Below are 14,252 nucleotides of genomic sequence, written 5' to 3'. Positions count from 1 at the left end.
TGATGAAAATTTTCATAGAATAATTTTTTACGAACATTTTCATGTACTTTTGATAAACATTTTCATAGATTGAATTCATTTTTAATAAAACAAATCAATTTCTTATGGAAAACTATTGATGAAAATGTTCATAGAAAAACTTTTGATGAAAATTTTTATAGAAAATTTTTTGATAAACAGTTTTAATAAAATTTCATAGAAAACACTTGATAAAAATGTTCGGTGGCGTGTCATAATGCCCATAGACCTTATGACCATGGACATTTTGACACTTTTAAAACGTGGACATTATGACACTATACATTATGACACGCTACCTAACGTTCTTAGAATAACTTTGATGAAAGATAACATAGAAACACTTTTTATGAAGTTTTCCTTAGAACAACTTAAAGAAAGTGAAAATTAACACATTAGATACATTAAAAAGTTTTATTTACCGTTTTTATTATATACATTTCATCTAAATCTTAAATACTCATCATGATAAATCCTCATATTCTTAATCAAAATATTATCATTCATAAATATGCTCTCCGATATTTCACGATCGAAAGGAAAACCGGGTGGCATATCATCAAAAGCCAATATACCACTAGAGAAATCACAATCTAAATTGAAACCTTTATGGAAACGATAATTGTAAGATGTGACTACAAAAACAAATTTAACGGGTAAACCTTTCACCTCCAAGCCCTTGGGTAATTTCAAGTGATGGGGAAATCTACAATTACCCAAAGTTATATTAAAAGGAAATTGATATTCCTCATTCAAAGCCAATTGGGTGAAATGATATAATTCGGTATAGGTGAGAGAGGGTAGCATATAACCATAGAAATCTTTAGATTCACGTTCAATGATATTAAATCCGGCAGCTAAAGTACTGACAAATGTATCCAATTGAAACAATTCTGTTGAAGATGAGCAAGTCATTCCTGCTGCTTGACAATCACGAGCCAAAAATGTTCTCACTAATACCGATTGGGGCTTATCCGATGTAAGATAAAGTTGCAATTTGAAAGGTTGATGTTGTAGACTAGGTTGTCGGGCGAGCAGAGTTTTAAACCATAATAATTTGCCCTCAAAATAACTATTTGAGGTTCTCAATAGATTAGTTACATCTGTATCAACAATTTCAAAATAAGTTTTTAATTCGGTGATTTCCACCCCATTAAGGCTTACTCCTAAGCTTTGGACATCTTGTGGTTTATAAGGTTCAAAGTTGGACTTAAGGGATTTATAAAGATTGATAATTATTTCTGCATATTGATAAAATTCCTTAGATCTCAACATGGTTTCATAGTATTGCAACACAGTGGGTTTATTTTCGTTAACAGGGAGAGACATTAAAGCTTTCATTATTTTCTCTATGCTAAAATTGTCATTGAGAAAATATTCCAAATGTTGGGGATTATTTAATTGCAATCTGGTGGCATTTTTTAATTCAAAAGTTTGTTCATATAAAGCTTTTTCAGTTTTACTAAATAAATCATTTATAAAATTCCAAATTTCAAGAGAATTTTTGTTGTTTATGGTTTGATATTTGAGAGTTTGAAAATTAAGTAAATAAGGATCTAAAGAGGATTTACTTTGGGTTGTGGTAAGTTCCATTTTATATCTTACTATCAGTTGTTGTAAATTCCAAAACCACCATTCTCTTAAGGACTTGCTGTACAAATCATTTTGTCCACGTTCATTTAACCATAAACCCATATTGGTGTAATACCAATAGGTATTCCAAGCTTTATCCTCTATTAAGTAGGTATTAGATCTTTCAGTTAATTCCTTTACTGAGGCCACTTCTCTGCTAAAATCTACTGGTAACCAGTACAGAGAAACATCTTCTAAAGCCTGCAACCATTTGCTGGAATTACGAAAATTACCATAAATATTTTTGGGTAAGATCATGCGTTCCTTTTCCTGATAGATTTTGTAGAGTAAATTTTGCTTACACCACCATTGACCTATATTGCAGTTGTTATTATTTATTGTTTCATTAAAGTCTGCCAACATTTCCGCCCGACTCCACTGTACATAATTGAAATGTTTTAGTTTATGTATGTACTTATCAGACAAGAAGTGTTGAGGCCAAATTTCATATATTTTGGGTAAGATGAGTCCCTTAAAATCCTCTCTTTTCATAAGAGTTTGAGTTAAAGCATAAACAAACATTTGCGGCTGCACTTGTAAACGGGCCCAGCAGATATTTTGCCTCAAAGTCTCAAAATCTTTAGCATTATATAGAAAGTAATATAAACCTTTTAACTCCTCCAAATGGGTTTTATCTGTTAGATAAAATATATCATTTCGGGGCAGTAAAGTACTGGCATTTGCCTTCATTATAAATTTCTCCATTAAGGTATTAAAATCCTAAAATTTGAGGAGAATTTAAAAGATGAACTTTCAACAGAAATTTTATAAAACTTACCAAATATAGATCTTTATCTAAGACCAAAGTTTTTCCTGCATTTAGCCATTCATCATTTTGCAAAGGTTCCTGCAGTTGATGCACAATCTCAAATAAAAACTTTTGTTTTTCCAAAAAATATTTGTTTACTGTTGGTGTTTATTAGTTAATATTTATTACAATAGCAATAATATATGGATTACTGACCTATATTACCACCCGGTAGTCCCAACATGGGTGTTATACATAACGCGGCCCATATAATGACATTATAGAAATTTGTATTTTGTAACATTTGTTTAATTAAGCTATTGCTTCTTTAAGTTTTAAAATTATACTGTTTTGTTCAATCTCAATTATTAATTAAAAATGCATTTTTGTATTAAACTTATCTTGGTAGAATTTAGGTGCTTGATCTTTCAAAAATTACGTTTTAGATTTATCAGTTTAAAAAGGTGTTTTGCTAAAGAAATCTCTAATCTAATAATATGAGCAGCAATATTTTTCTATAATCTATATAGCATGTTATATTCTTCTCCCAATATGTTAAAGTCAACCGCCTACAAATAGCTTAGACCCCTTAAATCATATAACCTCTAAATTAATTTACGATAATTTTGCTAAAATCGGTGCATAAATCAGTGAGCAGTGACCCATATTTTAACGCCACTTTCGCTTTTCTTTTCAAAACTTTTCAAACATTTAAATTTTAAAACCCCTTTTTATTAAGCTTTTAAATAGTGTTATCTTTCTTTTTTTGTGGCCCCTACAGTCAATATTTGTTGTTATCTTTCAACTTTTTTTCGCTTTTTAAACAAAAAAACTTAAAATTAATTCTTACTTTTTTTATCCACAATTTAATATTCTGCTCATGTAGTCTGAAAAAAAGGTCTTAATTTTTAAGTTTTTTTTGTTTAACTACACACTCTTTTTCATAAAGAACTTATAAACCAAATGACTCATCTTTGAAATTAAAAACGAAAAAAAAAGAAAACTTTACACAGACCTACAAATCAAACCAAGAGCAACAATAACAACAATATTTGCAAGTCAATATCACACATTAAAGATAAATGTTTGTAGTAGATGTTGTTGTTGCTTGTATGTTGATTTTATTTAAAAAGATCAGAGCGATCAGTGATCAGTTTTTACCATTAAAATGTTTTAAAAGATTTTTTCAGGGTCTGTCTGTCGATCTCAATGTGTGTGAGTGTTTTGTCTTTTAATAAGACAATATAGTGGTGGAGGGAACGCGAATAAAAAAACTGGCCCAAGATTTTAGCTCATCTATATCCATGTTTGCATTTTAAGACAACGACGACTACCTGTTGTTATTTTGGTTATTTTCTTTAGCTAAAACTAAGACTTAACTTACTAGGTTAGTTGAAATTTTACACACTGAGAGAAACTTTCGTTGAAAGTATTTTGTTAAAAGTTTAACTTAATATCTAAAGTTTGTCTATATATAGTCATGAATAGTTATAAAATCTTTCACATCGGAGCCTGTAGAATAGTGCTATATCAATCATAACACTCGTTCCATTCAAATTTGCACTGAGTCTAGTCTATAGTCTAGTCTAGTCTAGTCTAGTCTAGTCTATAGTCTAGTCTATAGTCTAGTCTAGTCTAGTATAGTCTAGTCTATAGTCTAGTCTATAGTCTAGTCTATAGTCTAGTCTATAGTCTAGTCTATAGTCTAGTCTATAGTCTAGTCTATAGTCTAGTCTATAGTCTAGTCTATAGTCTAGTCTATAGTCTAGTCTATAGTCTAGTCTATAGTCTAGTCTAGTCTAGTCTAGTCTAGTCTATAGTCTAGTCTATAGTCTAGTCTATAGTCTAGTCTATATTCTAGTCTATAGTCTAGTCTATAGTCTAGTCTATAGTCTAGTCTATAGTCTAGTCTATAGTCTAGTTTATAGTCTAGTTTATAGTCTAGTCTATAGTCTAGTCTATAGTCTAGTCTATAGTCTAGTCTATAGTCTAGTCTATAGTCTAGTCTATATTCTAGTCTATAGTCTAGTCTATAGTCTAGTCTATAGTCTAGTCTATAGTCTAGTCTATAGTCTAGTTTATAGTCTAGTTTATAGTCTAGTCTGTAGTCGAATCTATAGTCTTGTCTATAGTCTATTTTATAGTCTAGTCTATAGTGTAGTATATAGTCTAGACACAATTATGATTCTGAAGTTATTAGTTACTTAAGAGATTATTTCAGAGTCCAAAGATTGATTTTAAACAAAAATGTAAATAATTTTTCTCCAAGTGCACGTGAGGTGCATGTTTAAAAAAAATCAGTTTTCTTTGCCTCCATACAAGCTCATACTTCGAAAGGTTTTCTTGGGGATGACTCATGCAGCAACATGTTTGCTTTTTTACGTTTTTGGGTCTTTGGGATGTGATGTTGTTGTTTATTGGAATTGGCTGGAGCCAGTTAGAAAATATAGAGAACTCTATAAAGGTTTTTTTTACAATTCGCAACCATTTAAAGCTAAAAAAACAACAATTAAATACAAACAGAAAAGCAGAAATAACGTGTGAAGCAGGTACAACAAGTAACTTTTCAAGATCATATAAAAACTACAACAAAACCTAGACATTTTGGTTATTCAAATAGAGGGTCAGTCAATTTAGCCGCCTGCCTATACTACCTACCGAAATGAGTCATAATTTTAAAGCTTTTTTTTCTCTTTCGACATATTAATTTTTTTGTCTTATTTACCTCAATCAGCAAATAAATGTACGTTAAGCTACAAATAATACAAAAAACAGACAGAAATAAAAGTAGTTGTTAACAATTTGAAACTAATAAATGAATAATGATTAATTTGAGCAGCAGCATTAACAGCAGCAACAACAACAACAAAAAATGGTGTTAAAAATGGCTGGCTCTACTAGCAAGATCATGACAACCGTTGCAAGCTCATGATGGTTATGATGATGACTAAGTGTATAAAATGTTTTTAAATAGGTTTTAAATAATTAAATTCATACGCCTCTATTTAATCCCCTAATTTTTGACAAAAATTAAATTGAATAAATAAAGATTTTCGTCTTCTTTTTTGTTTGTTTGTTTGTTTGCTGTTTAAGACAAAAACGTGACAAAGTGTTTTTTTGTTGTGTTCAAAAATAGCATCCATCCATTTATTGCAAAGTAAAAAAATGGGTGCGTAATTTTGTGTTAATAATTTTTTTTGTCTAATCATTGAGGGTCTCCTCATATGTTAAATGATCATATTTAACTCGTTTGTTTTACTACGCGACTCCGTTGTAGTTCTTGCAATTCTGCACATGCGCAGACAGTTAATGTGTTTTATGCAAACGAAGTGTCAACTTATGAATACAAAATTCTTGATATGTATGGATTTGTATTGCGTTTTTTTTTTCTTCTTCTTCTATATATTATTCCCTGTATGGTATTATATTTATTATAGAGAATTTAAAGGGAGTTAAAAGGTAAAGTTGAAAAGTTACAACGACTTATTTTGAGCGCTACTTTAAAACATTTTATTACACGTTTGCTTCAACATTGACCTAGTCTTATTAGAATCTATAAAACTTAGTTTAAACAATTTTGTAAATTTTCCATTGGAATCAAAATTATTACCCTGGACCTTGACGCTTAGAAAGCCAGGAAAATCAATTTTTCCCAAATTTGTTACTGAAATATTTAATAAAACTTTAGGTTGTTTTTAAATCCCTTAAATGTACATTTAAATATTTAATACTAAAAAATATGACCTTTGACCTCAAAAGTTTAAAAAGTCTAGCAATCATTTTATGATTTTGATCTCGATTATGCAGAAATATTTAACTCGATATAGAAACTTGTATATATTTAAAAGTATGACCTTTGACCTTAAAAGCTCGATTATAATGAAAGATTTATTTTTCCAATTTGGCAGAAACTCGTGATTGTTTTAAAGAATGATTTTTGACCTTAAAAGTTCGATTATGATGAAAAATTTAAGTTTTTCCAAACCTGCAGAAACTCGTAAATATTTAAGGTTAAAGACCTTAAAAGCTCGATTATGATGATAAATTTAAGTTTTTCTAAACCTGCAGAAACTCGTGAATATTTAAAAATATGACCTTTGACCTTAAAAGCTAAAAAGCCTTTCAAATCATATTTTTGTGAGTTTAAGTATTTCACAATCTTGTTAAAGCTATTTTTAATCAAAATTAATATAGAAACTCGTGAATATTTAAAAGTATGACCTTTGACCTTAAAAGTTCGATTATGAATAAAAATTTAAATTTTTCCAAACCTGTAGAAACTCGTGAACATTTAAATCTATGACCTTTGACCTTAAAAGCTAAAAAGCCTTTCAAATCATATTTTTGTGAGTTTAAGTATTTTATAGTCTTATTAAAGTTATTTTTAATCAAAATGAATATTTTTGCCAAATTTATAAAATTTTCGTTGAAAATTGTGATTATTTAAAAGTATAACCTTTGACCCCAAAAGTCAAAAAGGACAGAAATCATCTATTAATTTTATAAATTTCAATTTTGGTGTCAATTACAAAAAAAAAATAAAATTTATGTAAATCACCTATATTTCTGTTAAAGATCGTGCGTATTTTAAAATATGACCTTTGACCTCAACATTTAAAACAAGTGTAGCAAATAAAATTATGGAGGATTTTGGTATTTTATAATATTTTAAAGAAGAAAAGAGGTCTTTAATATGACTATAGAGCAATTGTGATCTAACCACAAGTTCTTCTAAATCCTCCTAAAATGTCACCAACCTTTGTAGAAAATTTAAATATTTAAAAAAAATCCAAAATGTAAAAAACGTTATAAAGGAAATAAACCACCATGATTGCAAAAAAAAATCAAGTTTCGTAAAAAAAAACTAGTAAATGAGTTTTTGAAAAGAAAATCTACATAATCATGGCATCACGATCAATAATAATAAAAAATATAGTTGCAGCAGCAAAAAAAACTCACGTGCTTAATTTAAAAGATCTAACAAACTCTATACAACACGAACAGCGACGTTTTTTTATTCAAATAATAAAAAATACATTGACACTCAGCAAGGCTTTCTAATATTCAAACCCTCAGGGGTTAGACTACTTCTTGCCTGCTGTTTGTTAGTTCTAAATTTAAGATTGTCATTTCTACACTTGGAATTTTTTTTTGGTAGTTTATTTTCTATTCTATTTAAATCAACATTTGGATTATCATACATTTTGCAATCAAAAACTCATAAATCGTTTTCTTTTCTTTAGTTTAATTTCAAAACATCAGTTTTCTTTTTTCGATCTATAACGTGTGTTTGTTTATGGGTAAGCATGCTTAGTGTCATATTGTTAGTCTTCTCCTTCGTATCTACTGTGTTTGATTATCAAGCCCTTAAGGGTTTAAAGATTTTTCTGAAGTGTTACAAAAAATGCAAATTACTTTTCAATACCTGAGTTAAAGAATGACTATTGGATCTTGTTTTTGTTTTTTTTTGGAATTATGAATTTATAAGCCTTTAATGTTGTGATGCCTTGATGTTTTTTAAATACAATTTATGGCAAAAAGTAGTTGACGACGATGCTCATTAACACTTAAGTAAAAAAACAGACATCAATCATTACAATAGGATTAAAATGAATACATTATCTGATGTTTAATGTAAGATTAACAAAAAAAAAGTAAATCGATATTATTTAAATTTAGTTGAGTTTTTTTTTTTAATAAACATAATACTAGTTTACAATAAGAAATAATCTAAAGAGCAAAATCGGTCCAAACAGATCGAAGTCAAAACCATAACAAAAAATTGCAACATACAATGTTACGTTATCGATTGTGAATAGGACACATGATTCTTAAATAGAAACAAACATTTTTTTCATTTAATATTTAGTTTTAAGAAATACATCTCTTAAGAATTTTTCCACTTTTTTAGAAAGTTTTAGACCTTTCATTAAATCCAAATTAATTTCAAATTTAAACAAATCTTTTCAAAAACAAAATTGTGCTTAATCATTACAAATTTAAAATAGGCCTGAAAAAAACTTTAAAACTCCATTCAAACCCTTATATTTATTTTTTCTCGTACTCTTAAAGTACCTCTAATTTTCCAAAACAATTTACAATTACAACCCACTGAGAGCTTTTTTTTTATAACAAACAAAACGTAACAAAAGCACGAAAATAAGAGTTTTGATCTTTAACAAACTGTATGATCTTGTTTTGTAGAACTCAATTAAAGTCATGTTTTTTACGTTTTCGTTAAGTGTTGAAAACAATTTTTCAATTATGGCTTCCATAACGAACCAGTTTGAGTTCTTTTTTTCGCTTTACTTAAAAATTAAAGTTCAGAAATAAAAAACTACAGTTATGGCACGTGTCCATAGACATGGTTGTAGATGAAATTGACCATATAAATTATTGAAAAAACTTTAACAATGGCCAGTAATTTTTCAATTATTTAACAAAATTATTCAACACAATAGGACTTAAGTAAGAAATTGCTGGAAAAAAATGATTAACTAAAGGCAAGAAGAGTTCTGGTTATAAAAAGATTTTAGATTTCTTTCTATAAATATTGTTTCTATAGAAAACTTTCAGTAAATTCCTTTTTACTGAAAAATTAACAATAAATTTTCTTTTTATAACAAATTTTTCGATAAATTTTCTTTTTATAGAAAAATTTTCGATAAATTTTCTTTTTATAGAACACTTTCGATAAATTTTCTTGTTATAGAACATTTTCGATAAATTTTTTTGTTACAGAACATATATTCGCTAAATTTCCTTTTTATAGAAATTTTTCGCTAAATTTCCTTTTTTATAGAAATTTTTCGCTAAAATTTCTTTTTATAGAAATTTTTCGCTAAAATTTCTTTTTATAGAAAATTTTCGATAAATTTTCTTTTTATAGAAAATTTTCGATAAATTTTCTTTTTATAGAAAATTTTCGATAAATTTTCTTTTTATAGAAAATTTTCGATAAATTTTCTTTTTATAGAAAATTTTCGATAAATTTTCTTTTTATAGAAAATTTTCGATAAATTTTCTTTTTATAGAAAATTTTCGATAAATTTTCTTTTTATAGAAAATTTTCGATAAATTTTCTTTTTATAGAAAATTTTCAATAAATTTTCTTTTTATAGAAAATTTTCAATAAATTTTCTTTTTATAGAAAATTTTCAATAAATTTTCTTTTTATAGAAAATTTTCAATAAATTTTCTTTTTATAGAAAATTTTCAATAAATTTTCCTTCTTTTATAGAAAATTTGTGATAAATTTTCTTATTTTTTCTAATTAATTTTATTACCTATGCCAAAATTTATATAAAAACAAGATGAAAATCTATTTTAAACATAAATTTACGATTTTTACGATTTTCAAATCATCATTCGACATTAATTACAGCTGTATTTTATGTAAGTGGGGGCCCCTGGTTAACCGTTACATGTCATCAGATTATGTGCAGTAAAATAGTATTTATTTACTCGTTGCCTTCTTCTTCTCCTTCGGTTATTTTTGCTATCTTTACAATTCATTTCCACTTAATGTTTAGGCTTTTCTAGAATCTTTATGAGTCGTTTTTACTTTATGAACAACAAACTGCAATTTACTCCAAACAACAACAGTATACAACATGAGCCACCAAAAAATAAAAAAACTGCTGATGCAATCCCAAAAAATCAAATGTTAGTTTAAGGAAAGATCTTTTCTATAGCACATACTCCAAGACACCTTAAGAAAATCATGAAGCAAATAAAAATCAAGCAGCATCGTCATCATCATCATGAAGATGCGTTAACATTAACGGTCAAAACTATAAAAAAAATTCAACATCATACAAGAGATGCTGTAAAAAAGATTGTGGCCATGCACTGCACTGCTTTTAAATTACAACAACATAGTCCACCACTAAATAAGTTTATTTGCTACAACAACATATAAAGGAAAATAAACTTACAAGTGGCTACCGTATTACTTACCGGAGGATGGTCGAACGGACAGACAGACAGACTGTGGGCTGGCAGCTGAACTGTTTGTGTCTTTAAAAAAAATTATCAAAATAAAAAAAAAAAGAAAGTTCGTTAAGAAGTATGCCTTTAATGTTTTAAAAATTTTTAACGCCTTTTTTCCACAAAAAATTAATTTTTAAATAAACTTATTGTTCTGGGTTCAGAAATAACCAAAACATACACAACCAACGTAATTATTTTCTTAACACTTCTTTTGCTTTTTACAAAACTAATAAAATTTTAAACCATTAAGGGTGAAAAGGAGAACATGGACCTTTTTAATTTAAGTCTATTGAAAGGTCAAAGTTCAATATAACTTTTTTTAAAGAAAACCATCGATAAATTTTCTTTTTATAGAAAATTTTCTGTAAGTTTTCTTTTTATAGAAAAATTTCGATAAATTTTCTTTTTGTAGAAAAATTTCGATAAATTTTCTTTTAATAGTACAATTTCGATAAATTTTCTTCTTATAGGAAATTTTCGATAAATTTTCTTCTTATAGGAAATTTTCGATAAATTTTCTTATAGGAAATTTTCGATAAATTTTCTTATAGGAAATTTTCGATAAATTTTCTTATAGGAAATTTTCGATAAAATATAATTTTCGATAGAAAATATACGATAAATTTCCTAATTATAGAAAATATACGACAAATTTTATTTTTATAGAAAATATACGATAAATTTTCTTTTTATAAAAAATATACGAAAAATTTTATTTTTATAGCAAATTTTCGATAAATTGTCCTTTATAGAAAATTTACGATAAATTTTCTTTTTAAAGAACATTTTCGGAAAAATTTCTTTTTATAGAAAATTTTCGATAAAATATCTTTTTATAGAAAATTTTCGATAAAATTTCTTTTGATAGAAAATTTTCGATAAAATTTCTTTTTGAAGAAAATTTTCGATAAAATTTCTTTTTAAAGAAAATTTTATCGAAAATTTTCGAGGTAAACTTTCTTTTTGTAGAAAATTTTCGAGATAACTTTTCTTTTTATAGAAAATTTTCGAGATAAATTTTCTTTTTATAGAAATTTTTCCAAATAAATTTTCTTTTTATAGAAAGTTTTCGATAAATTTTCTTTTAATAGAGAGTTTTCGATAAATTTTCTTTTTATAGAAAATTTTCAAGATAAATTTTCTTCTTATAGAAAATTTTCGAGATAAATTTTCTTCTTATAGAAAATTTTCGAGATAAATTTTCTTTTTATATAAAATTTTCGAGATAAATTTTCTTCTTATATAAAATTTTCGATAAATTTTCTTCCTATGGAAAATTTTCGATAAATTTTCTTTTTATAGAAAGTTTTCGATAAATTTTCTTTTAATAGAAAGTTTTCGATAAATTTTCTTTTTATAGAAAGTTTTCTTCAAAAAAAATTTTTTCGTGAAATTTTGTTTTTTTTGAAATTTTACGATACATTTTAATTTATTAGAAAATTTTCGATAAATTCTTTGGTAAAATTTGTTAAGTTTGTATAGTTTTTAGAGGGTTAATTTTAACTTAACATTTCAACATATGTAGGTATGTATTTAACATTTACAAGAAAAATTTCTACAATTTGTTGTAGTTTTTTTATCTTATTTTGGTAGTAAATATAGTAAATGAAAAAAAAAAAATTAAAAAAAAGAAGGCCTTCGGTTATTTACCTTATTTGACCGTGTTAAAACCTTCGATTGTAGTAGGCTTTACTTTAGAAGCACGCGCCTGCTTACCACTCATTTGCTGTTGCAAGCATCATACTCAGTTTTTCATCTGTTGGAACGTGCACTTCAATGTTTTTTAAAAAACTTCTGCTGTCAAAACTATAGTCGTAAACAAGCAGAAAGAAGTGTTTTGTCATTCTTTTTGATTCCTTAAGTTCCACAACAGCAAAAAAAAAAAATACTGAAAAAAAGCTCAAGTGTTTTGTACAACTTCTGATTACAAGAATTGTATATATTTATACTGCATCTGATGACCACGTGTCTTTTGTTATATTTACTTGTAATTTCAGACAGATATGGCTTGAGTTTTTTCTTCCACTGCTTCATCATATATTTAATCGTCTTGTAATGATTTCTTTAATCATTCTAATTTGAAGGAGTTTTCTACAACGATCTTCTGCTTTCATCAGAAAGACGGTGTTGTCTTCTTGATGTTTGGCTTCATCTATTACCACAGGTGTCTTTTCAGTTGTAGTTTATATTTGTTTTTCTGTTGTTGGTTTAAATTTAATAATAGTCTTTTTTTATTACAACAACTTTATATCTAGATGAAGTTATTTTTCTGCAGTAATTTAAAAATTTTACATTTTAAGTGGAAACATTTAAGTAAGTGGTTGACTTTAAAAAACTTCAAGCTTTTTTTAATGATTAAATCACACTTAAATACAGCAGAAAAGACTTTAAATTAAATAATAATGATTAAGAGAAGAAAAACATATTTTACTAAATAGCTCTAATGGGTGCCGTTAATGGGTTATTTTTCTAACCTTTAAACTTTTCATATAGAAGTTCTCTTTTTAAAGAATCAAATAACTTAATTATTTGCTGCAATAAAATTTTAATTCTATGTATTGAAATTTCTATTTTATATTCTCATTTTGTTCCTTTTTACAGTTATGGGCGTATTTATTGCATTTATTATAAAATTATCTTAAACCTACATTTTCAACTAACAAAGATGTATTGTTAGCAATTTTGTTGTAATAACCAGCAACTGAATATGTAATCAACAACATTGTTATAAATCACATTGATATTTGTTAACCTGGTACTGCGCAGCTCCTCGAGTATACTAAACACTGCAGTAGTGAATGTCTCGTGCTGCTCCTGATGCAGTAAATTGCCAGTTAAAGTGTTTGCATGTTTGGGGCCCATGTGATGTAAGTAAATGGCTCAATGGCTAAAAACTGATATTTCAAATTATTAGTTCTTTATTATTGACTTGAAGTGTGGCATAAGAGTTTTCCTTAGAAAAATAGACAACAGAAAATCTATATTTTTTAACTAACAAAACTGTTCCGTTTTTTCCATTTGTTTAAAGAAGTAAATCATAATTTTGTAGTTTTTTTTTGGTTTTTGGGCACATGCTAGTTTCGTTACCGTTTCAAATAGCATTTCTATAGAATTTGAAATAATAATATTGGTAGCTTCTCAACAGCAGCAGCAGGCAAGGCAGCTCCTTCTTAAGAATCAACAAATTTACAGCAGAGCATAGAAATATAAAAAGTTTATACTAGGAAAATTAACAGTCATAAACAAAATTGTAGCAAAGAAATAAAAATTCTCAAAAAAATAATAAACAATAGTGGCAAAAGACAGAGATGGATGGATCGTATACATCGAACAAATCAAAATTTTCACAAAATGGAAAATAAACAAAAAATAAAATTCACAGAAAAAGATAATTTATCGAAAATTTACTATAAAAAGAAAATTCATCGAAAATTTTATATAAAAAGAAAATTTATCGCGAATTTTCTATAAAAAGAAAATTTATTGAGAATTTTCTATAAAAAGAAAATTTATTGAGAATTTCCTATAAAAAGAAAATTTATCGAAAATTTTCTATAAAAAGAAAATGTATCGAAAATTTTCTATAAAAAGAAAATGTATCGAAAATTTTCTATAAAAAGAAAATTTATCGAAAATTTTCTATAAAAAGAAAATTTATCGAAAATTTTCTATAAAAAGAAAATTTATCGAAAATTTTCTATAAAAAGAAAATTTATCGAAAATTTTCTATAAAAAGAAAATTTATCGAAAATTTCTTATAAAAAGAAAATTTATCGAAAATTTCTTATAAAAAGAAAATTTATCGAAAATTTCTTATAAAAAGAAAATTTATCGAAAATTTTTATAAAAAGAAAATTTATCG

At 26.6% G+C, this 14,252-nt stretch overlaps 1 protein-coding gene across 1 annotated transcript; it reads right to left on the bottom strand.

Moving 5' to 3' along the window:
* Window positions 1-430: 430 nt before the first annotated feature.
* On the bottom strand, window positions 431-2,754 carry LOC119606337 (larval serum protein 1 gamma chain). Its single transcript, XM_037959794.1, has 3 exons — window positions 2,615-2,754; window positions 2,429-2,556; window positions 431-2,370 (listed from the first exon to the last, which is right to left on the bottom strand). The coding sequence occupies exons 1-3, from the start codon at window positions 2,700-2,702 to the stop codon at window positions 460-462; spliced, it is 2,127 nt and encodes a 708-aa protein (XP_037815722.1). The 5' UTR covers window positions 2,703-2,754; the 3' UTR covers window positions 431-459.
* Window positions 2,755-14,252: the final 11,498 nt, after the last annotated feature.

Source organism: Lucilia sericata, unplaced genomic scaffold (genome assembly GCF_015586225.1).
Source record: "Lucilia sericata isolate MDLA Ls3-8-SP2 unplaced genomic scaffold, ASM1558622v1 Contig000017F_arrow, whole genome shotgun sequence".
In the NCBI taxonomy this organism is placed as follows: domain Eukaryota; kingdom Metazoa; phylum Arthropoda; class Insecta; order Diptera; family Calliphoridae; genus Lucilia; species Lucilia sericata.
Note: the sequence above shows the minus strand (reverse complement) of the source record. Positions and strands in the feature narration are given on the sequence as shown.

Bases quoted from the DNA above. Each gene is read 5' to 3' on its own strand.
- LOC119606337 (XM_037959794.1), bottom strand. From the start codon at position 2,702: ATGTTACAAAATACAAATTTCTATAATGTCATTATATGGGCCGCGTTA. The intron at 2,557-2,614 runs GTCAGTAATCCA...AAACACCAACAG, and splicing joins ACTACCGGGTGGTAATATAG to TAAACAAATATTTTTTGGAA. The intron at 2,371-2,428 runs GTAAGTTTTATA...CTCAAATTTTAG, and splicing joins TAGATAAAGATCTATATTTG to GATTTTAATACCTTAATGGA.